This window comes from Osmia bicornis, chromosome 4, assembly GCF_907164935.1.
Source record: "Osmia bicornis bicornis chromosome 4, iOsmBic2.1, whole genome shotgun sequence".
Lineage (NCBI taxonomy): Eukaryota > Metazoa > Arthropoda > Insecta > Hymenoptera > Megachilidae > Osmia > Osmia bicornis.
Genome location: NC_060219.1, coordinates 10,236,492 through 10,262,263, shown reverse-complemented (window position 1 = coordinate 10,262,263; position 25,772 = coordinate 10,236,492). Strand labels below are relative to the sequence as shown.

Genomic DNA, 25,772 nt, shown 5'->3' with positions numbered 1-25,772 from the left:
TCAAGTAGCGCGTCAAGTGACGGTAATTCAAATGCAATTCTCTCTACTTAATGTGCAGTTATGTACTAACTTGTAGCGGTATTTTTTTATGATTGATAGAATGATTGCACACTCGTGTTTATGATGATATTATTGTTATAAATTTAGTAGCATTTACCATAATAAAATAGCGGCAATAATGCAATCATTTTACCAAATTTCCTCCTAACGCTATTAAAAGCTACTACTTTTAACACCGTTACAGAAATGGTAATTGCACAATTAGTTCAGTATATTACGACCACTTGTTATCGCATTACGTATTGTCTGATTTATTCCTGGCAGTGACATTGGTCACCGCCGCATTTACTTGCGTGTAATGACATTTCTTTACGCACGTGGATTAAAATGAGGGATAATCATCTAAAGGTCTTTGTCTTGTCGGTTCGGTCGTACGGCAAAACAGTAGCGTAGATATTAAAAATTTATTCGAGGTACATATATATCGTTTAAGTAGCAAGTAGAAATGTGCACGAATGCTATAAGTAGTTGCAGCCGGATCGAGTTGCAAACCCACGTAGCGCGAATGTTACAATAATCCGGTTAGTATCGTGTTTCACGGTTTTGCACAGTAGTAGTTGAAAATTGGATGATAACATGTAACTAATCAAGAAACAATATCACGGTGAAAGATGATTGGGAGGATCATTTGGTCAAGCGACCTCCAGTTCGTTACATAAGTTCGGTGAGGAAGATAAGATAATAATAATTAAAATCGAAGCAAACCTTTTAAACGTCATGATGTTTACTTGGATCCTTCTGTTTTCTTCAGCTTATACGATTGCACAAGCGTTAAGTATAACCGTACACATTAAGTCATAAGCTGATTTAAGTCGAGACGATCCAGGCAATCTTGACGAGACCAACAATTTTGTTAAATTCTTTGGACGAACTCTATGATATCACAGAATGACATCACGGCACGTTAACCTCGTATCCCATTTGTACTCAAGTCAGTGGTAGCGATGCGAAGTCGTCGTACGACACCATCTCTCCATTGAATCGTTCTAATCGTAAGTAAGCCAAGTATACGAATGATCATTAAATGTTCATTGTCCGGTTGGTAACGAAACATTGAATGAATGCACTTTTAACCCTTAAGTACCACGTCAGATTCGATCATGTCATCAAGATATACTTTTTCTACCTAAAAGTAGAGAAAGATCAGTTGATCTAAAACATGGGTAAAATTGCTCGGATACTTTTCATTTATTTTATAATTGAAGAGAATTAATTCAAAGAATGACGAAGACACAGTGTAAGATTGGATCGTACCCTCGACATTGAATTGTTGAAGAATGACGGTCGAAGGGGTCGAATGGTTAAAGAATTCCTTCGGTCGAATCTGGCCTCGGATGCTACGGCTCTCTCGAACTTTTGTCAGCTAATAATAGTTGGTGGCTCGTAGCGTAGAGCTACTATCTTTTCTACAACTCGAGTTTAGTTGTTTTCTTCAGCATACCGTGCTACATATACATCATTTGCCTGGCAAACGATATTGCATTCCTCTCTCTTGTCTATCGAACTTAACAATGTAGTTATTATAAAGCAACATATATATTTCAGAAGAAAAAAATCCACAATTTCCTACGTAATGAGTGTAGGTCCAATCCATATTAGGGCCCATTGTGACGCGTTTTATCGATCAGTGAAACCCCCGCAAAGGTGACGTCATGTTGGTCGTGTTCACCCACGCAGAGTTGAGCGAGAGGAAACTTAAGAATTCCGTGTTCGTTTAAGAGAAACACGGGGAAGAAACAAATTGATCGTAGAAAAAGGACTGGAGACGTTGTCTCGAGGAATGGACGGTATGACATTGACACACTTTATCATGAATCTCAACAGTCTTGACCACTTTTCTCTTCTATTTGCTTCTGCACTTTGCTGCGATAAATTTCAATGTCGACCACCTCAGCGTCATCCTTCTTTTACGATCAGAGTAACTGGGTGGTGGATTTCGCAATGTCTCTTTAATTTTCGACGCTTTCATTTTGAATAGAAAAGCAAAAATTGAATCATACTCTCTAAAAGACTTTTCCACGAATCGCAAAATTATTCATCCAGGTAAAACATGAGAAAACGCGTTATGCATAGTTGTTCCGTAAGCTTTTCCGACGAGGGTGTGATTCAACCCTCTGCTGGCATCCGCCACCCCCGGTTACTCTCTTACACGGACCTCGGTGAAACATTCCACACGGTTTGATTCACCGGAAATGGTTGACGAGGGCGGGCAAGCAGGACTATTTATGAACAATAAGGAGGCGTCGTGACGCGGTGCTCCATTCAGTTGAAGCGTGTGCGTGACGCTGCAACCGCGCGAAAATAGCGTCGGCATCATTTGCAACTTGATTTAAAGCGGCGACGAAGAAGAAGAAAAAAAATTCTCACGCAGTTCTGGCGACGTAAACAGAAAGTTATGTAGTTGTATGCGCGGCCTTCGCGCTTCTTTGAATGCGTGTCCAAATTAGAACACCTGAATGTTCGCGCCTGATTAACAAGAATGTACATACCGACTCGTAATCGCCGGCAATGCCGCGAACTGGATACGAAATAAAACGTGAATTATCGCCACGCAAACGTGGCGCGATAATATGTTAAAGGGAACAAATGATCGGGATTTTTCGTTGGAAGATGATTTTCAGCAAAGCTTCACCAAATTTATGCGAATACGATTAAAGACATTGACAACATTCTTTTCTGACATTTCGTGTAGCAACAATGTATTGTTTGATTTATGGGATCATTTATTTCTGCGCAGGTTCGCAATAAAAAAGATTATTTTATTAGGTCGCTGCATACCAAACGGTCCACTTTGAAACGTAGGCTTCTGACACGATTCAATGACATAAAATTATCGCGATCTACATTAATTTAAAGCTTGAAGTTTAAAGAAAATGAACCGTTTACAAAGTGGATCGTTTCGATTAATCAAATAAACAACCACGACTTTGTGAAATATAGGTTTATAGAACCACGTTTTATGAATAAGTTCGTCTGCAACAACTTAATACAACTTTGACAATGAGTCAAAGAAGAAGTCTGTATTTACTTGTAATGATTCTTGAGAAAATTGGCAGCAGCTTGTTATTTACTCTATGTATAGTTTTATTTTATATTAAAAATACCAATTAATAATACCCTCAGCAATGTTCTTCTTGTTATAGTTCTATCTTTATGAAATGACCAATTGTTCAAAATTTTATTTCGATCCTATTTGAAATGCTAATCAGGGACAACTGACGATTGGCTAATCTCAATGAAAACGGTTCTTCATAATTGCATTGTCATGGTAATTGAGGTCTTGGCATTTTTTATGAACGTTGTTAACTTCATCAAACTCTTAATACTCCGTGTAATCTAATTAGCTGATTAATATCGTGAAAGTCGAACGATCATTCGCGATTAAATCCTACAAGCTTGCATAAGATGATAACCATTAATCGTATACAAGATCGAAACCGAAAGAACAGTCCTGTAAAAATGTTACTTAACAGTGATCTCCCAGTAGGTGAGATCATCCTTCACGTTGGTCGCTGCAAATGAAATTTTTCGAAATCGGATACCAGTGGAAATAAAATCTCACATGCATACGCGTATGTACATCTTTGAGAAAGACAATCAATAAGGAAATGATCGTATAGCAGCGTATTAGTCATCGTTTCTCGTATAGAATAGATTCATTCGTCTTGTCTGTGAAATCGTAACCTACAGACGCCCACTATTTCTTCTTAAATCACATGTTTATTCAAAAACTTTGAACGTTATTGGCACCTGTGAACAATTGCCTTATAGGTATGTTGCTTTATGCAAATTTTACAAAACGAGGGTTCGAGAAGAAAAAAAGTTTTTAATTTATAATATTATTAGAGCTGCCATTTTAGTCAATTTATTCGTTTCGATTCCAGTAATAAACAACTTGTATCATAACCAATTATTTTGATTCATATTATTTGTAAAATATCACTTAAAATTTGAATTAAAACATTCATAAATCATAATATTCGTTTGAATTTTGAATTAGGTTTGAACCGCGTCCACGAGATCCGAGTACGCCCGAAGGTGGCCGAACATGGACGAACTCCTACGAGCGGCCGGCCGATTGCGACGCGACTATTTAAGGAGCAGTCGGTGAGCCGCGCTCATTCTTAGGCGGGACGTTGTGCAGAAAGGTTAAACGTGACCGAGTTATTCGTAATATATATCAAAAGCGATCGTTCGCGAGAGCAGTGCTATCGGTATACAAGAGAATACCTCTTTAGTGGCTTGGTGAAAGGGACACGAGTGTGGTCAAAGCAGAAATCATGGCTGACAGTGGTATCAAGCGTAATATTCCCATCAAGCTGGGTGACTTCAGCGTGATCGACACCGAATTTTCCAACATCCGCGAACGCTTTGACGCCGAGATGAAAAAGATGGAGGACGAGATGTCACGATTCCGTAGCGAGTTGATGAATCGCGAAAGCAACAACTTCTTTAAGAGCACAACCAGGTACGTTGGTTATACATACTACCGGCGTTCGTTCGAGACGCACCTAACCTTTTTAATCTGCGCACCACCGGCACGATTATTCTTTTGCCTCTTGTTTGCGATGATCTTTCGATAGAGTACAAGTCAAATGTCATTTAAATCAGTTATCATTTACAATCACAAATATTAGTTGTGTATTTTGGCTGATAAATTTAAATGCAAAGTTTGCTTTTCATTTCCGATCGGGGTACAGGTGCTGCTATTTATTTTGAAGTTATTCTAGAAACGTTTGTTTACATAAACCTCTCGATTTCGAATAGACAGTGTCCTTCGTTCTGGAATAGTACATAAACTAGCATGATAAAAACAAAATTCGTCGCAAATATCAGGAAAAGAGAATCTGTATACGAGATATTGTAGCAGTTAGTTTGAAGGAAGTACATATTCGTTTTACTTCGTCAAAGAGTATTTTAGACATTTATCAGATTTTATAAGTTAAATCATGATGAAACAAAAGAATTCGATCGATGCTGTACTTAAAAAACAAAGGGATTATTCGTGACGAACTGTTATACATCGAAGATTATTGTTTCAATAACGAAGGTCACGTGACTGTCTTAAATGGGAGGTTATCTTTCGTATCGACCGATAAAATCAATTTAATCATTGATCGTCACATACAACGATAATTTAAAAAGGAAAACAATACAATCTTTTTCGTTTACGTCATAATGAAACTGGTATCGAATGCAAGTCGTTGATCGTTTGAAATCGATCGACAAACGGTAAAAATGAATCCAATCGCGCGGGAGGCACAACAGCCGCCATTTTTACACGTACAGTTTTTCTCGGATCGATGTTTGTGCCGTTGCACAAGGCTTGTTGATTTTTACCGCAAATTAGCATAACAGTGTAGTCACTTCAACGAACGACATAAGCATGTTTTATTCCGCAACACTTTTAGAAACGTCTGTGCATATGAAAGGGTACATCTCTGGTATTGTTTGAGAAAGGAATGTTTGCATTTGAATTCCGGAAAGCGATGGCTACCCTCAGTGTCGTCTCTAGCTGCAGGCAGACTAGGCACTTTAAATTTCGCATAAATTTTATTAGATGAAAGGTTTTTATTTTATAAAATTTATTTCTCACGTATTTTGCGGAGACACGTAATATATTATAATATATTATTGCAAGATATTGAAAGGATCTGTGGAGAGCGAGGTAGGAACGCAAATTAAGGTCACGTCTGAGCCTTTTTCACGCGTGCATGCATATGTATATTCGTTTCACGTATTTCAGTAACGTACCCGCTATTTATAGAGGTTTCGTCAGTGCGTTCGGTGCGAGGAACACGCGAGAGACCCCTCGGCGAGCTGTTTCTTGCCGGGGGGTAAACGAAAAACAAATTTTCGACCGACGAAAATTTTGCACCTGCTACTCTTTTACTTGCATTCTTTCGGTTGCGTCTTCAGGGTCCTTGAAACTTTTATTATTTTTTAATTTATAATAGGTATTGTTCAACATAGAATACGTAGACGTGTCTTATTGTAAATTTAAAAAAATAATAAAAGACGTAGCTTTTGGTATTTTTATCAAAGAAAGTTTCACCCGATACCGTGCTCGAAACTTTTCACCCTCGAACATAAATTTTCGAGAACCCTCCTTATCTACCTTGGGGATACGTTCAACCCCTCTGTTCGATAAATTTTATCGGTAGCAACGAACGGAGGTAGCCCCGAGAAAACTCTACGGATTCGAGTTCATCTTGGCAGAGGCAGAATTTGGGTCGTTTCAAATTTACGATGAATTTCGAAATTTCTCAGATATCATCGCGACGATCGCTTTTCGATTCACCGTAGTTCGAGCATCGAATTGTTCGAGGCAAACTTTTCGAGTTCGAAACGACAATTATTATGTAAATGACGAATAACCGTCGTCATTTGTTGGAATGATACATTGCATAATAGGCTGTCGTTTAACGCGACTTGTTGCGCCGACAAAGAACGCTCTTCTTCCTGTAATCTCGTCAAATGCTTCGCGATGGCGTGTCATCGAACAGAAGGATTCTGTCCCGACATTCTTTTGCACTTCCGTGATTAAGTCATTTCAGTCCACGTCCTCGTTCGAGTACATCCAACTTGAGATTCATTCGTTACATTAATCCGTCGCAATTTAATTGCAATCTTTACTAAAAGTGTTCCATATTAAAGAGAAATGAGTAAAAATAGCACACGATATTAATAGCGATAATAGTGTGAAAATGAAATTCAAATTTGGTAGTCTTGTTATGTAATGAGATCCAAAGATCATCGATACCTATCGTTCTCCAGCAGGAACGTGCTTGCGAGATATAAACGACTATTACGTCAATCCATCCTTGACAGTGACACATTGCGCGATCCCCACTCGGAATCGTGCACTAAATTGCAATTGCAACGCGCAGAAAAGGTGAGGAGCTTGCGGCAACCCTGCAGCAACGTTATACGCAGTAATTTTTATCTCTTCTTCAAAGCAACACGGTAGTGATTTTTCTCTCTTCCTGAATCGAACGATCCTCCTTCGTTTTACTCTCGATACAAACATGATCGTCGATCGGGATGTATTTCCGGCGGAACACAAAACGGTGATCAAGCTGCGGTAGGTAGAGTGGTTTCAATTGGCTGAAATAGAGGACGAAATGTTCGCAAGCTTTTCCATTCATTTTCTGTCTCGATAAGAAAACTCTTAAGAAAACGAGTTGATTTAGCGTTTAATTCGGTTAAAAGCGTGGAAGAAGGCTCCGTCCGGTCGCTTCAGTGGTCCATTGAAACCCTTCCAAGAAGCTAGTCTCGTCGGTTAAGTAGACGATTTTGAAATCGTTCGAATTCCATTCGCACAAAGGCGCCGTTAAAGCGGACAGGTGTCGTGAATCGATCACGAATCGCGGGATCGATTCGTGGGAGGCAAATATGGACCATTACGAAGTCCGAGGACTCTGGTGGTAGTGACGTAATGGTTGTTCAGGGACGGTTCGCTACAAATAGACAAGTATCGTTCGAAATAAATGTTCTCGCAAGCTTCTTTCGAAAATGTTTTCTAGTACGCTTACAGGATGAGTCAGCTCGAAACAACGCGAATCGTTTCAACATTTTTCTTTCAGTTTAACTCTGTTCGATTTTTCTCGCTCGTTCGATTGGCTCCGAATCGCTTGGATTCTTTCAGACTGACAGATGACTTCGAAATGGAACGCGGTGTATTGTTCTTTTATTTTCTTTTATCATCGCTCAATTTACGCCGAATACCAATCGAGCTGAATATATTAATGTTATCAGTCAGAATTCTTGGGCAAAGCTTAAAATAATGAATGATAATTGCCGATGCAAAGCTTCGAAGCTTCAAAGGAACGTATTTATAGCGACGGGCTTTGCATCAAATTAATTGAACGCAACATTTCATGGAAATTAGGCGATACGTTTGATCGCGTTGCTCGTAATAGATTAGCAAGACATCCAAGTTGTTAGGCTCGTGTTGAACTCGAACAGAACGGCAGGAAATTAATCTGCCAGGTAGCGTGTAACGCGTTACTCTCTCTTTGTACGAGCAGTGTGTCGAATCGATGCTCGAAACTTTATAGGTGAGCAGTTTAGCCACCTAGATTTATGTCCACTTACACTTAAGATCCTAGCCTCCACTCTATCGCTGCTACGTTAGCTGTTCTCTTTTTCTTGGAGATTATTAAGCAGCTTCACCTTCCAAGTACATATAAAGTATAAAGTGCACATGCAAATGATTCGACTCGTGGCTAATAATCCTTAGTTTATCGAAAGCGATACGGAACACCGGCGGTTTTCTAATCGTTGGATTAGTTGCAGAGGTGTCTGAGTTTATTTATAGACTTTATGCAGCGCGTCTGCGTTTCACTTTGTTTCTCGTGATTGAATTATGCGATCGACTGGTCGTTAACGAGAAAATAAAAGTCAGATGTAATTGTTGCATTCGTTAGATCGCATCTCCGCGCGTGACAACATTGTAATATTTATTATCGAGGAATAGGCGATCGATCTATCGATAGTGATTGATTTTTTGTTTTATGTTCGAGGGTCGTTTCTAGGCCAAATATAGATTGATTTACTTTACATTCCATACCGTGAAATTCATAAGGCTATTCGTTGAAACGTAGCCAAGGATAAATTAGATGTCCTCCTGTCGCTATTATGTCAACAGGAATTAGACTTATTGTTAGACACGAGACATCCTCTTATACCTGATAAATCCAGTTCCGCAATGTTAGAGCGTTTAGAATACCGTGACCTTTTCAGCTCCGACAGTTCCAGCTTCGCCCCCAAGATCCTACTCCTTGGCATGCACGACCTCTCGTGACTTCTCCAGGCCAAGATAGGACCTTTCTCCTGACTGGAATAATTGTTGTCTACCGCATTCTATACTTATCTTTCTCTTCGCTCTTTCGCAAACACTTCCCTCACGTTTATACGCTGAAAGACATTTTGACAGACATCGCGATCTTCTCGATATGCCTTCGCTTTTGTTCCGTGTGAAAGAGACCACCCGAAGAGAAACGACTCTTTTCAACTTGTTCTCTCTTTAAGTTTCTCGTCTTTTGTTGACCAATCGCTTCGCGCACTCGATTAAACTCCTCTCCTTTCATCTTTTGTGTAATTTTAAATAGATATTTTGCAAGAATCGCTCGTCGAATACGCTTGACGGTAAAATTTCAGGAACCACGAAGCTTCGGGAAAACTTTATACCCCGAGTCAAAGCTAGAAGGTTCATTTCGAGGCCCGATACAACGTGACACAACTGTGTGCACTATTTTAGAATCCCCCGGATCGTCGACCTCCCCAAAGAGCAGTCGTGACTTCCGGTTATCGGTTTCGTGAAACTTGCAGTACAATGACGCTTTGTACTCCTCTCTTATTATAAACAACGAGAGACAGCAAGTAAATCTAACGCGACGACTTCTCTTACTATAAATAACAATGTGTGTCAAATTAATTTAACTTGATTCGTACCGGCTTGATTGCATTAATTAGGGTAATTAGTGCAGCATCGATCGAGCAGAGGTTGTCTATCCGACAAAATATTATCGTTAGTTTTATTTAAGTTAAGGTTGAGACCTGTTTTCCTTTTTCAAATACGCAACATTTTTGAGATCTTTCTCCCAAAATGTTGAGAATTCTCGCGGGTGAACGATGACCGGTTGCTGGCTTATCAAAATAATTTTAATACGGCTAATTGGCATGATGCGGACAAGTTGGTTTTTAGCCTATTTAATTAATAAATTGCCGAGTGATGTAACCTGTAACGACGTGGAGCGTTAACGAACAGATACATCGCGAAATATTAATAATTTTATCAACACGTTTCGTGGCAACGATGGTTCGCGATCATTTTAAGAATACCAGGGTTAGTTTTGGCGCAATGTTAATCATCGAGTGTTACGGAACGTGTTAAAATTACTGACGGGGATACGCTATTAAACCTCTCTTACTTGTAAATACGGAGGAAAGTTTCTTACTTTTATTCTGGGAATGGACCTTCTTTGGAACACCTCTCGAATGCACTGCTTCTTGGCGCTAAATCATTGCAAAGGAATCATTTTTTTATGTATAATTCAATTTTCTCGGGGTGGTTAATCGATGCTTACAGAGATTTGGCGCCAAGGAACCGTGAGATTTTCTGAAAGAAAAAAAAAAAAAATCGAGTGTCCTTAGCGAGTTTGAGATGAAACCGCGATCGAAAGACACTAACCAAAGCAAAGTTAACAAAAGTAATAATGATCCCCTGTTACCCCCCTTGCTCGACTTCTGTCTCGCCTTCTGATTGGCTCTCTGCATTGGCACGTTGGTGACTAACTTGAAGTCGACATCACACGAGCTCCAGCGAACACCGTACATCGACGACCTCGAAGACCGAAGGTTGGGACAAGGTCGATCCTGCAGCACCGCCAAAGCGGTCCGCATTCGACAGCTTCAAAAGGTGACGCTACTGAAAAAAAAAAAAAAAAAAAACCAGACACAACAGCGAATCTCCTTCTTGATTCTCCAGAACCACTCTCGACTACCTCTTTCTTTTTCTTTTTTCTTTCAATTATCACATTGCACAAGTCACGATAAAAATTAGTACACGTCCTGTATGTCCCTCGTGTTGTTACTCGAAGACGATGGTCTGGTAGCAAAAATTGGTTGTAATTTGGTAAAAAGAAAAACAAAAAATTGATGTAATTTTATCGAGTTAACCAGGGGCGAAATGGGGCTTAAATTTTGAGAGGTAGATTTATTTTAATTTTAATTAGATCCCAAATCTGTATCTGTCCCTGGAGTGAACGCAGACCAGAACCATCGTCGAAACAGTCCTCGATACTCAAATTATGTTTTTCCTTAGCTACGTTTATCACTAACCTCGAGACACCATCGAAAGCACTGTAAAAAAAAGAAAAGGTAAACGGTATTACGTTGTTAATTAACCCCTTGGTGAAGCGATTAACCAGCTCATGCATTGTACACACACGGTAGCAACGCTTGCAGCAGTTTTGTGGCATTTAATTTTAGCGTTTAAGTCACGTAGTTAAGCACGATTTTTAGTTTCTCCATCGTGACCAGTTTCAATGTTGTTCCTCTAGTTGCATCATCATCACCGTAGGTAAGGCTCTCGGAAACCGTGCACCTATGATAGGTCACCCGTAGGCGAACGCTAGTCTGAATCTAGAGAGACGCGTTCCTCTTTCATTTTGTATTTGTATATATTTTTTTTTTTTTTACAATCGTCGTCATCGTTCTTTTTCGTTCATCGTTTTAGCGCGCACCTGTCCCGACAACGCGTCTCGATCGTTGGAATATTTTCGTTAATTTGTGGTTTTGTTCTTGTACCTTTCAGCACCACCACGAGCACTCAGAACAGTTCTCTGAGCCCTCAGCACGACTCGGCCTGGTTGGACGGTTTGAACAGCCCTCTGATCCAGGATGAAGGCGACAGTAAAATGTTGAAGCTCCGATTCGACGTCTCTCAGTACACCCCAGAGGAAATTGTTGTCAAGACCGTGGACAATAAACTGTTGGTAAGTAATCTTCCTCTTCTCGTTCGAGAAAGGAAGATGGTCGATTGCCAATTACCTCAGGCATCTAGGATCTTGTAGACGTGTTTCTGATCTCGAGGCTAGTTAGCAAAATTCGAATTAAAACAATGGAAGCAACGTTTTAATTAGTAACACATCAACGAATTGGACCGGAAAGACAATTGGCATGCGACCTTCTTTCAAACGATCCTCTTCGCGGTTTACGTGAAATTATGATGCTTGATTCATCGCGGTATGCACATATTTCGCTCGTCTAGCTGTTGCACAACTTGGCACCGGTCGAAACTGGTCCAGGTTTTTACGCAATCGGCGTCGTATATATACGGGCGTATGGCGCTTGTGTTATTGCAAAATTACCATATTTTCTCGCGGTTAAAGCACAATTTCATTTCTTCTTTGAAAGTATAAATAACAGTATATCTCGAGTATATGTATAACTGGAATGATAAACAGGAAGTTGGCCAGAATTTTATACCGCTTTACTGCTACTCTCGACAGCTCTTTATGAGCGACCTGGAACATTCTAATTGCTTTTATTACGTCACTTCCGGCAGGAAGTTGGCTCCACCGGCGTAAGGGCAATTCTTGTTAGTTTAAAGTATCGCGCGTCTTGGTAATTGCGAGCCTGGCCAGATTTTTTGCTTGCCGTTCAAGAAAATCTTCCCCTAAATTCACAAAACTGTAATTGCAATCATTTCAAAGGGTGCAAGTTTTTTATACTCAAATATTTTGGTTACAATTTCTGGTATTTTTTCCACCGAAGAGGAAAGAAGGTTCTCGTATCTCGAAGAATTTACGCAGAATACCGGAGCCAGAATTTTCTTCGAGGCATGCGTGCGTTCAAGTTTCTTCTCTGGCCGGTGTTCCCGTCGACCTGGACGGAAATAACCGGCACCAAAAATAAGTTTACGGTGCTCGTCCCACCGCGACCACGGCTTCGAGTAATGTTTTACCATTATGAGACTCGAACAACGTTGATGGTTGCAATTTTTATTCCATTTACACGATCGCTTGCCCTCCCTTGATTAGTTTTAATTTAAATTTAAACTAGGTCATCATTTTTGGAAATTCGCGAATCGTTTGGGAAGAAATAAATTTTCACTGTGTACGTAATAAAAATCTAGTAATATGGTTATGCAAGCTCGAAAAGTTAGGTCGTTGTACCGAGATATAGCGTGTTTCCGAGGTATGAAAGAAAGATCAAAGCGACTGAGGAATTTCAAAGCGAACAGGGACGGCTTTATTCCGATTTCCATGCTAAACGACCAGTCTGCTTTTCATAAATCTTCTCTACCTCTCATTTTGTTGCTGGAATTATGATACAATGACGATGACTGGTGTTTTTAAAGCGCCATACCCGATGCTCTTTTGCCTCTTTTTGCCTTTCAAAGTTGAACAATCCGAAAAGGAACCTGTCTCCGCCGAAAATAAAAATTCGTCATCGAAGATAGATCTATTCGTCGAAAGAGGAGGCGACTTAATTTTACCTGAAACAAGGCAAATGGACGTTGATTTCGTAAGCATTCCCTCAAAGTAGCTCAACGATGTTGCTCGTTTAAATAAAACCGGTCCTGCTGTTCCTATTTATCCAGCAAGTACTTACTTTATCGAGCAAGCATGACATCAGCTCGTGTAAACAGTTCAACTCGGACAACAAGAGGGAGATCGGATTCTTTGCCCGGTTTGTTGCTCATCCTTTGGAACGCGTCCTTGGAACAACCCTTTAAGGACTACGATGTTCGATCAGAGTCGACCTGAATTCGAAGCGAACCTTGACCACGATAGAATCGTGGCCAACCTGTTTCGAACGATCGTTCTTCGATACGCTTTGATTCTGTCATGCTAAATTTATCGAAATACTTGCATCAGGATGTATTTCGACCCAATTATGAGCCATCCTGACCTCCATTATTCGAAGGGTTAAGAAACAACGCAATCTGTGATTCCACCCTTTATGCCTATATATATTAAAACTTGAAGAAAAGGGAATTTCGCGCTGCTTCGAGGGTCTGAGGATGAAATTTGGGTCGTAGGTGATGCGATTAAGAAAACACGACGTTGTCGCGCGGGCTTTCCTTTTTCGGTCAAGGAGAGTGTACCATTAGACGGCCCGGAAAGTAAGTCTCGCGTTACAAGCGACGCTTTAATTGACTTTCGAAAGGTGGGACGATTCGAAGTCTGGCTTTATGAGTATCCGTGGAATGAACTAGAAGGTAAGAAACATCGTCAAAATTTCATAGTTTATATTTAGTTTCTGAGTCAGATGCGTTCTTTCGGCCGATTGGCTGTTCGAAATTACCGAAACGATGGAATCTTCCTTCTTAAACTTCTGCGAACACTACTCGATTTAAAAATATTCACTTTTCTTATCTTAGCATGCAGTATAATTGACTCTTGTGTGTTACAAGCTTATCGCGAACTTTCTAGGTCAGACTTAATTCCTCGGTGAAAACTGGTCGCAGTGTTTTTAAAAGTTAGCCCAGGGTGTTAATCTTCAATTTGCACGGAAAATTGCTTTGAAAACTTTGATAAATAGCTAACCCGGAAGGCTGATAATAACACAGAGTGCAGAGCATCTAGAATGCATCTGAATTCGATGATCGAGTGTCGTTTAGAAGCGGTTTGCGTAATCCTCGTGGCCTGGTAAGACGATATTGCAGCTGGAAAGCTTAGATTCAAGGCAGAGTTGAGTTACCAGCAGCAGCAGCAGCAGCAGCTCGTCCGTTGCCTTGCCATTTCCCTTCGTGTCCCTTTGGCTAGGGCTAGGGTTACCTGTGGCGCGCCGGTTGCTTGCCTGCTCGCTCACTCTCCTCTTTGCTTTTCGTCTTTTACGGCAAACGCGATCGATATCGCGAGCACGCCAAGCGGACTTCTACCACCGCTGAACCTAGACGCTTCAGCAAAGACCCGAAGAAATTCTCTTCTGATGATGGCTAAATTCTCCTTTTTCCAAGCAATTCAAAGAATTTTCAAGCGGATCAGACGTGGTACTTTTTGCTCAAATTCTAATTAATTTTGTAACAGCCGTCAGTTCAATACTCTTTATGGAACACAAACCAGCTAACCGATTAGTAAACAGGGAAGTCGAGTTTGTTCCACCTTAAATATCTTCTACCATTGTTTCAACCAGCCTCGTTACACGGTTACGGTAATTTTATTAGGACTAGTTAGCAGTGAAATGTAATTCGAGGATTCGCGTGTCTATCGGGTATCGACTGTTGAAGTAGTCGTTCATTTAGCTGGTTCAATTGCACTTTCGTTAAATTGTAAAATATATGGCGATCGAATTTTCAATTTAGTCACAGAATTCCTTGCTATTCTGTACTATCTAGCATGGTACTTTTATTTTTGTCTTTCGATCGTAACAGAATACCCCAGGAGACAAGGAAGAGTCCCGAGACCACAGCAGACGAGTCTGTCTGTTTTTACCGTAGCGGAAAAACCGCAATTCTCCGGTTGCTTTACCCTCCTTCCGTTTTCCACTACCCGCCTCGTTTAGTAATTACAAGAGGAAACTGATGGTATCATTGAATAAATATTCAGAAAAAATATAAGTAGTATAAAATTTCTTTTCGTAGGAATCGTATTTTAATTAGAAACATAATCGCGCGTTAATTGCACAACGAGAGACCGTGTATTCAACATCGGTAGATTTTCCGCGACTCGTCTCGCAAGGTTAAGGCCGGGTTATTTGGTTCGCTGGCAAGGCACGGAGGCGCGGACGGATCGGTCAAAGTGGTCCAAGAACGAGAACACCTCGACGAGGAGGACGTAGCTTGGAGGAGGCCGAAAGCCAGCTAATTAGCGTCGTTTGCGTAACTTAATTAGCGCGTTTTAGCGAGGGTAGGCGAGGCTAACAGACTCTTCGTGTTCCCTGGGCGCGATCGAATTTTCTTTCTCGACAAATTTATTTGCACTCTACGTGTAATTATTTTACAAAAAGATACATCATTCTTCTTATGTCAATTTCGAAGATACAGTTCCGTTAGTGTGATGCATAACCAGGATACTCGCAGCAGATAATTACTCGATTCTTTCGAGATAAATTGCTTTGATCGCAACAGTGTGCGTCTAAATGCGTCGATGACATAGCCGGGTTTTAGCGATCGGTTTTATTATTCTTCGTGACGTAATTCGCAGTCACGCTAATTAGATTCATTTATACGAAATCCCGTAAGAAATCGCCGATAGCTCGGGAAAATATTTGCATGGCATCGAATGGCTACTCGAACGCTAGGCAGAGCCGCCTGATGCAACTTCTATTTTTAATGTGTCTCCTCGTGTAAACTACTTACTTCAAACATTAGGTAATTTCGCGAGTCGATGCAAAATTTCAATTTCTTATAACGCAATGAAATCGTGTTGATATACTTTTCACGTTTCGTGTCTTCGAGAAATCAAGGGTGAAATGTCGAGGGGTCGTAAGGGATGGAAAAGGGAAGGGTGTTTGTCTCGTAAAATGACGCAAACATTCTGGGGAAAGTAGGTTATTATAGAAGGCAAGGATAAAGTCTGGGAATAGACGATGTTTTACGAGTGTCGTTGAGAGAAATTGCTATCAGTTGGGTGGCGATAAAAGAACGGTGGGTGAAAAAGGAAGGAGAAAAGGGTGGAATAATACCCGGAAGAAAATGGCGGCAGAAGGGCGCCGTAAATTCGACCTTGTTTCGAGGTATACCTCTGCTTCTTCGATCGATATTTACAAAAATGTAACGTGCTTATTCTCATGTCGTGAATTTATCTAGAAACAAGTCACAGGTGATCTTTCTACCTTTAAATCTGGTCAAGGTTGACGCGTACTGTAGATTGTTTGAATTGTAAAGAACCACCCTCCATTTTTCCATAAACCATTTCGTCCCAGTAATTACATAATTTCTTGAGAATTGCAACGAAATTCTTCCAAGTTTCGTGTCTTCCTTTCAGTCTTTTTATTTCCTACGAATTAGGTCGAGATACCAGCTCCAACTTGAAACTTTCTTCAGAAGTTCGAGAAAATTAATTCAAAGCGATGTAGTTTATTTTAAGACGAAATATATTGTCGTTTTTATCACAATTATTAATGACATTTTTCGAGCACATCCATTTATCAATAAGTGTGTACGAATAGCTATGACTCATCGGTCCGCGATATAAAGAGGAGATAAGAAAATTCGTCCGTGGGTCGTTGAATAATGTATGTTGCCAAAACCAATCGTCTACATTGTTTCTTTCGTACGATGGGTTTAAAATCGTCGATCGACTTTTACAGTTGGGTTTGCGTGATCACAGAAACGGACCTGTCCTAGCTGATTTATTAATACGGACACTTAATCGAACTGGCGACCTGAATTCGCGTAACCCTGCCTTGACACGCACGCGCTAGAAAGTTGATAGATTTTCCTGGAAAATAGATCGCTGTTGAAATTCAGTTGAAATGTATTATAAGAGCGATGCTTTAATTGGAATATAAAGAATTTCGCCCACCGTATCCAAAAATCCTTTTATGTCAATGAATCTTATTCTTTATATTAAAATTGATCATTCTAAAGTGCGTTTTTGTAATTCTTTTGTCCAGGTCCACGCGAAACACGAGGAAAAGACAGAGAGCAAATCGGTGTACAGAGAGTACAACCGTGAGTTCCTGTTGCCAAAAGGAACCAATCCAGAGAGCATCAAGTCTTCGTTGAGCAAGGACGGTGTCCTTACCGTGGAGGCTCCACTTCCGGCAATTGGAACGGGCGAGAAGCTCATCCCGATTGCGCACCAGTAGAAATCCCAACAAAATACACGAGAACAATTTCCTTGAAATCTCCTTCGATACTCCATCATTCGTGTGCCCTCCGGATCGCTCTTTCCTGCTCTTTCCCATCAATTCCCGTAAGTTCATTCTTTATTTTTCTTTTTATTAAATCCTTTATCGCTGTGAATTTCTAGTTATTCTCAATTTCTTTTTCTTCCGAATTCGCGATGATCAATCGCTTCCTGTTTGAAAAGAAATTATTTGAGACGTAAAATAAAAATAAAAACAAAGACTAGGTTCACAGCGCGTTCAACGAAGAGAAATGTTCTTTAGAATTCTTTCGACCAATTTTTTCTTTCTCGTGACTTTGCATAGTACAAGATGCTGAAAAAGAAAGTACATCGAAAACAACAAGAATTCTTTTATTCTTTTTGAGAAATTCAACTCCAGCGGAAACGAACGAATAAACGTTCTAGAATCTAGATCGAATAAGAAAAGGGTTAATGAATTTTGAAGTTCACAAATTAATCGTTTATTCGAATGCTGGCAGGTTGTTCTAAGAGACGCCTAATTTTGTATAAAAATTAATATATAACTATTTGATATGCAGAGTTTTTCTTTTTCGATTAGCTTTGTCGCTTTGATACTTCTTTGAGATACACGTGTTTTTACCATCGTTTTGGCCAGAATTTATGGTCGACGAAATATACAAATATATATATATATATACACATATATATGAAGATTATAATCTTAAGACATAACAGCGGCGCTTGGACGTCGTGAAAATCGTAAAGAATCAAAGATATTTGATAAATAATTTTCCTTTTTTTTTTCGTATGACCAGCTTCGGTACTTTTCTTTTTTTCAAACATGACAAAAATTTTTTCCAGAAACACGCATTGCCTTTGATGTTGTTTCGTGAAAAATACGAATAAAAAAAAAATATATATCCTTTCTGTAAAACGGTAATTTATGTATGTGTTAGTTTTAGGTGTACTACATTAAAAGACTATAACACGTGAATGCTTAGAGTATGTGAGCATATTGTAATAATTATTATCATGATAATTATTATTTATGAATATTTTACTATTGTCGAGATACGTATGTTTAAAAAGGTAATGCGAAACAATGTGGAAGTTTAAATAAAAATAAACTATAAAAGATCGGTTTTTCCTTGGTATTTTTCAATGACCTACAAAATGTCAATGATAAATAACAAAATTAACAAAAATCATTTCTACATGTTATCACAGTTTATTGATTTAGAATTCTTTATTAACAAAATATTTCTCATCATCTTATATACACTAATAGTTTTCAGTTAAATCACTATAAAATCGTTATACACGAAACGTGATTACATTCTTCAAAATAACATCGCATTAAACATTTATCCAATAAATAACATATGTCGGTGATAGACATTCGAAATTGATTGCACTGAATAAAAATATAAGAGATTTGATTGATCCACATTTTTCACTATATACCATTGACAAACATACGACATGCATTATTTCATATACATACATATATATTTATAAATGCACGACAATAAATAAGTTTCATTTACAATTCATAGTTGCGGTGATTCTCAATAAATATAACATAAAATTGAGACTTTATTCGAGCTAACTTTGAGAATCACTGCGTTGCTTGCATAAAAATCAAGTTCTCCCTGATATAATTTACAAATAAATACACCATCGTTCAAATCTGATTGATTTGTTTTACATCTCGTGTTCGTATAAAAAATATATGATGGTAACACATAATGTACAATTTAAAAGTAATTATGTACACAGCAGGATCTCACAAATCTTGTTTGTTCTTTTTCATTTTCTTTCTTTTATACATGTAGGTGGCACGCATTATCCTCGAACAGAGAACGATTATCCCGTGTCTATTAATTGTTCTAATATTTGGGTGTAACTACCATAAATACCAATCAGGCAAATCTAGGCTTAAACTATTTTCTTTTGGTATACATTATACTGATTAGGATATCGTTTGTGTCAAAAGGTGATAAAAAGCACCAACACGACAATAAATACCGTATAAAAAAGACTATATAAGGCGAGATTACACGTTGATCTTGAATGTCCATCGTTTCAAGTAGCAATTGAATTTTACTTACAAGGCTACCCTGGCTCATTCATACTCTTATAAACTGATCAAATTTTCAGAGCAATATCATTTCAAGGACAAGGAAATAGATAAAATTTGGATAGATTGTATAAATTCATATCAAAGTATTCTTCCACTTAAGAAACCTATTGTCTGCGATAAAAATATAATTTAGACGCTGTTTCTATATACTTGGAATTTCTGCAGAGAATAAAGGCGCGTCGGATGCAGTGAACGTAGGTGATTTACCCTCTTTCGCTATACGTAGCGCTTGATGAACGGAAACTGTGTCCAATTCCTTCTGATTTGGTTTCTCATTATCTAAGCAAATATCCGCGGCTCTCTTTCCAAACGGTTCCAATACTTTCACTCTATAATCGACTATGGTCGACACGGGATTACCGGTCAATCTTAAATATTCCAAGCAAGGAAGATGCCCGATGTTTTTCACTTCCTCGATTTTCTCTATACGATTGCAACTCACGTCCAATCCTTCCAACGAATACAATTTCGAGAAACTTGCCAGGGTAGTTAACTTGTTCTGGGAAAGATCGATGTAGACGATATAGCCTAATTTCGTATGCAGATTATCCGGCAAAGTTGTGAAATTGTTAGACGCCAGGTATAACTGAGACAATCTCGGTAGCAGGGTGACGTTGGAAATTTCCGACAGTAAATTATTGTTTAACGTGAGGCATTCTATGTGCGGTAATAGTTTGATGGCTTCGTCTATAGTTTCTATTCGGTTATCGCTAAGGTCCAGGTGGGTAACTTCCAACCAAACGTGAGAGTCGTTCGCGTTCTCGATGTTCTTGTGCACCTCTTCGCACATCGCCAACTCGACGATGTTTCTGAGCTTCGTGTTGTTCACTTTTAAATATTTTACGGTATCTCGGAGATTGCCCATGTGGTATATTTTATCCACCGGATAACAATTAATTGTCAGATCCTCTATGTTCTTAAAAGTTGACAAGTCGATTGAGAGAGCAGATGTATAAATGTTGCTGGTCCTGTAAGGGTCTGAACTTCCTTCGATCACCAGGCCAGATAAATGAGAATTGAAATCCAAAACATGACTAAAATCATACTTTTTGTCAACAACTTCTAACGGTGGACAAGGCTGCTTTAATCTTTCACTGATCGCATACAGCTGAAATATAGTAACAGCATTATTATAATAGAATAGCTTATACCGAATATTAAGAAATTTACCTGTACTGGATTGAATTTGTAACTCTTGGACTTTTGTAACAAAGAGTCACCTTCTGTGAAAAATTCCAAAGCCATGCTCTGTAGTAGGAAAAATATATCGTATATGTGCATATCTAGAAATACAGCCAATTCTCTGGGCATTGCTTTCTTTAAATAATTATAAACTATGTTCAAGTAGATCTCTAGACTTTGCCTACGTTTTTCTACAAAAGCTTCGCATTTATTGCCGATGAGTTTCTTTGGCGGTAATATATCTTTTTTAACATAGTTCTCAGAAACAAGCTTGTCGTGAAGTTCAGCAAAATCATTGTACCTGTAAAACGCGTTAAAAATAAAATTAGCATTAACATAAAACGTTGATCTTGTGTTAGGGATAAATTTCGGATGATTAAGAATTTAGAGGAAATAGGTGATTCATCCGTCGAAATGAAAAAATTAATTTCAAATTATTAAACAAGCGAAGAAAAATAGGAATAGGAATTAAATCACAGTGAAATACAAGAAATGTTGAAGATTAATGGTAATTCCGAATAAAGATAACAGAAAGAACGACGTCAGAGTGCGCAAACTTGTAGGCGCTCACCTGTGCTTTACGGTCCACTTGATCGAAGCAATCCTAACCTCGATGCAATAATATGTAACACCGTCAACGGTGTCAGCCGAGGGTATTTTTATGTGCACGTTCTCCTGATTCAATAAAAGACACGCCATACTTTCGTTGCGTTTCTGATAATCGTCTAGTTTGGACGTGGCAAGAGTTGTCACTCTTGTCGATCGGGCCGAGAGGTTATCCTGGATCGGGGCGTGAGCTGTCAATATCGACTGTTTTTCATCAGAGGGAGAAACGCCTCTTATCCGTTCGGTGCATCGTACTCTTCGCGAATCTACCGTGCTGCTTTTATTACCAGTCCTTCACTCGGAATCCAACGCGATTTTACGGAACGAATGTTCATCTTTGACAGTACTTTGTGCAGACAAAACGTATACCGTGCCTCCACCTTGCGATCAAACTTAGCACCGATCCGTGACGGGCGTACTCTTTCAGAGGTTCTCACATTTTTAAATTTTAAACGCTCTCCACTTTTTACATTTCAATTTTTATTAATCCATTAATTTCCAGAGGTTAAAAATATATGATTTTCAAGAAAATTTTTACTCGTTCTTTTGATATGGCGCGTGTTAAGACAAACAAGTATTTATTTGAAATACTAAAACACTAAATAGGTATCAGAAAAAAGAAACATTTGCGATCGTAAAACACAAAGTATGCGATAACGTGTGTTGTTTTTCTTGACTTTTTACATGTCTTTATCTTACACATTTACTATGTAGTGTTCTAAAATTATATTCGAGTATATACAAATAATATTCGAGTCACCGCTGGCTTCACAAGCGCTAAATTAATTGCGATGTTTAGCATGTTTGATTAATAGTGGCATGATGATTAGTCATGCACCTGATAATGGAAGAATGAGGTTTCAATTCTTCTTTTATCTGAGTTCTTGTTACTAGAATGATTGTTCTTCTTATCAAGTAATAATATAACATATACCTTTATTTTTTTATTTATACCAAAATGTACAACCAACGAACTTGTTTTCAACTGGTATTTAATAACAAAAATTGGTCCCTGATTTATGAATGGTTTGCAAAATCATCTTTCGCGTATCGTTAGTCGCGCAAGATGTTAATTCGTAATAGGGTTTATAAAGATTGGTAAATTTCAAAGATCGCCTTGTTTCCTCATAGTGGCAGGTCGTGTTGCTATCAAACGGACGAATGCGCCCATTCACGGCGGTTCTCATTGGCGGCAACCTGTTGCTACAGTGGCGTAATCACAATTTCGTCTACAGACTTTGTGATCGACATCCTAATAAGACTGTTAAATCAATACATTAATTAAATTTCTACTCGCACTGGGGTAGAGCGTAGGCGTTCCTTAGCTAAGGGTGAGCCTCCCAGCATTCCTTTTGATTTTGAGGCCCACCCTGCTCACGACTATATATTCCTCGCTAAATGTATAACAATATTTGCAAAAACATCTTACTCGTCAAAATTCCTCTTAGATTATGTCATTTATGCACGTCCAACGCGATAAATTCATTTTGCTGACCATGTTACTGAATTCTGCATTTGTGTAAAATAAATTCCACCGCCAGTTCTACGTAATATCCAACAAATCTAACCGCAAACGCGATACCAAAATCGTATATCGAAAAAAATCCCACGGTGCCCGCAAAAGGACCGAATAAAACTATAAATGTCCGCGTCAGCTGTTGCCCCGCGATACTCAAATACCACGAATGGACCGTTTAACTACCGATCGTTATCGGGAAACGGCTATATCTTTTTCTATTCCCGAAATTCCGAAATTCCGGAATTCTCACCCTTAACCGGGTCTCAGGTAAAACGCATCCGTGTCGACGGCCGTTCGTGAGACATTTACAGTTGAGATTGGAAGGGAATAGCGGCGGGAACCTTGAGCAGCCGGGGAGCAATGTATAAATTGTGTAAAGCAAATCGACGTGGCAGGGAATCTGCTTTGTGGTGGGATATCGGGTGTGTTTACGCCACTGCAAATCGGTGGATGCTGCGTCAGGAGCAATGGCGGCACTGGCTTACCTGGCCAGTACCTATCCTCTTCCCCTCCTGTTCATACCGTCGTCACGTTCCTCAGGGCAACCCGACGAACCTGTTGCCCGTTCTCATCCAGTGTCGTGTCGCTTTCACGACCGTTGTGTGTGCTCCATTACGTTCGCTCAGTCTCGAAAATAAACCGTTCTTTCGTGAAATTTCAACGATTCCTCCCTTTCTCCCTTTTGCCAAACGCGTTCTCCAATGTGGAAAATAGGTTTAAACCTAGTTTCGTGACCGTGTACGAGGATCTTACGCGAGCGCAACATCGGTTAGCGTTGATCGCGGCGCCCATACTTGTATCGGTGAAGTTTAGGTTACTTCTTTTCATCCGGCGTTGTTTCTTCGAAGACGATGGCGTTGCGTGAGAGAAACTATCGGCTCGTTTTGTTGGGAACGGTTGAAAGTGTACGTGAACTGAAGGAGAGTTTGAGGATCGCACTGTAATTTCAACTTCGATACCAGGATGGAGAACGGTTTTCTCGTCTTTGAATAGCATCCTTCTTTGCCCGATGCCATGACGGTAGCGATGATTTACGGACACTGCCGATGAAACTTTTTACAAATCTTCAGTAATTTCACGAACGAATCTTCTCACGATCTTATCGCCTGCGAACGCAGATATTGAACTGCATTTCTCTATTGATAAATTACTACGATGCATCCTGGTGATAAGTTTCGAGGAGCTATTGTGTTTCGCTAATTGAAAGTAACCGATGCATATGGAAAATTTCATGGGATAACGGTGCGTGTTCAATGCTCGATTGATAACGATTTTCTATTGTACTCGTATTTAGTTAATTAAAAGCAAATAAAAGGTGGCAAGTTTATCAGGCCTTGTTTGCGTATTGGAAGTGGTATTTTCATGGCAATCCAATTTCTCTCGAACAGTGTTTTACGATCGCAAAACCGATACTTTTTATTCGCTCCAATAATAATCGATCATTTTATTGTGTGAAAAATTTCAAACCGATATTGTTGCGTTAAAAAAACCTGTATTCCATCTTCGTTTCGGTGAATCATATTTTTTTAAATTTCTACCATTCAATTATTTCGATAACGGTTTATTGCTATATTCAGCGTTCTGATCGATAGGTAACTTTCAACTGTGTTTCGATAACGTAACATCGAGTTCGATAGAAAGGATAAATCATTCTTTTAACAGTGTACAGTTGTTCGTGGCAGTTGGATCAAGTGCGTGTCACGATATTTCACGGTTTCCTGTGTTTCACCAAAAGGGAGTTTATTTATGTGCGTGAAGTAAGTGCAGTGAAGTAAAATACTGATTGTCAGTAAAGGAGGGAATCGTTTTCGAACTCTCCTCGTTGTGCACCTCGTCCTACGTGCGGCAGTCTTGAACCACGGTAAGCTTTGCATATATGTAGAAAACAAACTTACATGCTAATAACATCCATAGATTATGCACGATAAAAATGAAAATCAAAAGGAATAATCATAAAGAAACTTAAAAATTGTAAAGTAATCGATTATGAAAATAATGAACGATACATTTGGAAGGGGATTATGTTGCTCTGAATGCATAGTAACGCGAGCGATATGTAAATAGCGAACTACCGTATAGTATTATCTCATTCTAAGGAACAAATAGGGCAGATAAAACGTGAGGCTCGTCGAACGTGCCGTGATTAAGGGGAGAACAACGCGTGACAAAATGTTGAGATATTTAGCAAAGCGTGCGACGGCCTCGTGACTCATAACCTCGAGAGAGAGAACGACTCGGGCGGGCAGGTAGGCATTTCTATGGTGGGCGTACTCTCGAATTCTTGTCGTGTCGTTAGCGCTCGACCGGCTCGAGAAAACGGCTATTTCAGCGTCTCTTAAATAAAGAAATCAAAACGTTCCGTTTTATGTTAATCTTGAAAATATGGACCCACAAAATCCATATAGCTTCGCTACCAACCCCTGGTGGGAGGGTGCTTCAGAATTGATTCAATTAAATCGCGTCCTTCTGTTGCAGGGCATAGCGTTCGATTACGCGTGTACTCAGAATGTGGTAAGCAGATAACGAGAAGGAGGAGGAGGATGAGGAGGATGAGGAGGATGAGGACGAAGAGGAGGAGAAACGGAGGATGCTGACTGCCGTGAGGCCATTCGTCGAAGCAGAAGCTGAGACCGCAAGCAAAGGTGAGTGTCCGCTCTCTTCTCCTTGGAATGTTGCGTTTGCCTCTCTCGCCACCTTCTTACCGTAGAATGGAGTTTGTCGCTTTTGTACGAACCTTTGAACGACCAGTTCCGTCGACGTCTAACAGAACGCCTTCTCTGATTAACCTTTTTCTATCTCTATCTTTCAATAATCCATATCGTGGATGATTGATACGAGATCACCGTGCAACGCGTTGATGCCTTTAATTGCATTGAGATATAACCTTGTCCGCCGTTGCATTCCTTCGAATCACGATTTAGCGAATCTTTTCTTCCTTGGAAGCGCATTTCTTATCATCCGCTTCACTCATTGTTCCGCGAAACAAAGATTG

The 25,772-nt window shown here is 39.5% G+C and overlaps 2 protein-coding genes across 4 annotated transcripts; one reads left to right on the top strand and one right to left on the bottom strand.

Moving 5' to 3' along the window:
- The first annotated feature begins 4,161 nt into the window (after positions 1-4,161).
- On the top strand, positions 4,162-18,473 carry LOC114876612 (heat shock protein beta-1). Of its 3 annotated transcripts, none has more exons than XM_029188335.2 (4): positions 4,162-4,528; positions 10,367-10,483; positions 11,381-11,561; positions 17,134-18,473. In XM_029188335.2, the coding sequence occupies exons 1-4, from the start codon at positions 4,341-4,343 to the stop codon at positions 17,326-17,328; spliced, it is 681 nt and encodes a 226-aa protein (XP_029044168.1). In that variant the 5' UTR covers positions 4,162-4,340; the 3' UTR covers positions 17,329-18,473. The 3 variants fall into 3 exon arrangements, with proteins under 3 accessions (XP_029044168.1, XP_029044178.1, XP_029044182.1); XM_029188349.2 differs by lacking the exon at positions 4,162-4,528 and adding an exon at positions 6,999-7,144; XM_029188345.2 differs by lacking the exon at positions 10,367-10,483 and having other exon boundaries at positions 4,164-4,528.
- On the bottom strand, positions 17,329-21,660 carry LOC114876667 (nischarin). The gene is made up of 3 exons (XM_029188415.2): positions 21,227-21,660; positions 20,644-20,956; positions 17,329-20,581 (listed from the first exon to the last, which is right to left on the bottom strand). Exons 1-3 carry the CDS (start codon positions 21,352-21,354, stop codon positions 19,616-19,618), a joined length of 1,407 nt encoding a protein of 468 aa, XP_029044248.1. The 5' UTR covers positions 21,355-21,660; the 3' UTR covers positions 17,329-19,615.
- Between the last annotated feature and the right edge of the window lie 4,112 nt (positions 21,661-25,772).

Excerpts from the sequence above, each read along its gene's own strand:
- LOC114876612 (XM_029188335.2), top strand. The coding sequence starts at position 4,341 with ATGGCTGACAGTGGTATCAAGCGTAATATTCCCATCAAGCTGGGTGAC. Across the intron at positions 4,529-10,366 it reads TTCTTTAAGAGCACAACCAG|TCGACATCACACGAGCTCCA; the intron begins GTACGTTGGTTA and ends ACTAACTTGAAG. Across the intron at positions 10,484-11,380 it reads GCATTCGACAGCTTCAAAAG|CACCACCACGAGCACTCAGA; the intron begins GTGACGCTACTG and ends TGTACCTTTCAG.
- LOC114876667 (XM_029188415.2), bottom strand. The coding sequence starts at position 21,354 with ATGGCGTGTCTTTTATTGAATCAGGAGAACGTGCACATAAAAATACCC. Across the intron at positions 20,957-21,226 it reads AAGTGGACCGTAAAGCACAG|GTACAATGATTTTGCTGAAC; the intron begins GTGAGCGCCTAC and ends CGCGTTTTACAG. Across the intron at positions 20,582-20,643 it reads ACAAATTCAATCCAGTACAG|CTGTATGCGATCAGTGAAAG; the intron begins GTAAATTTCTTA and ends ACTATATTTCAG.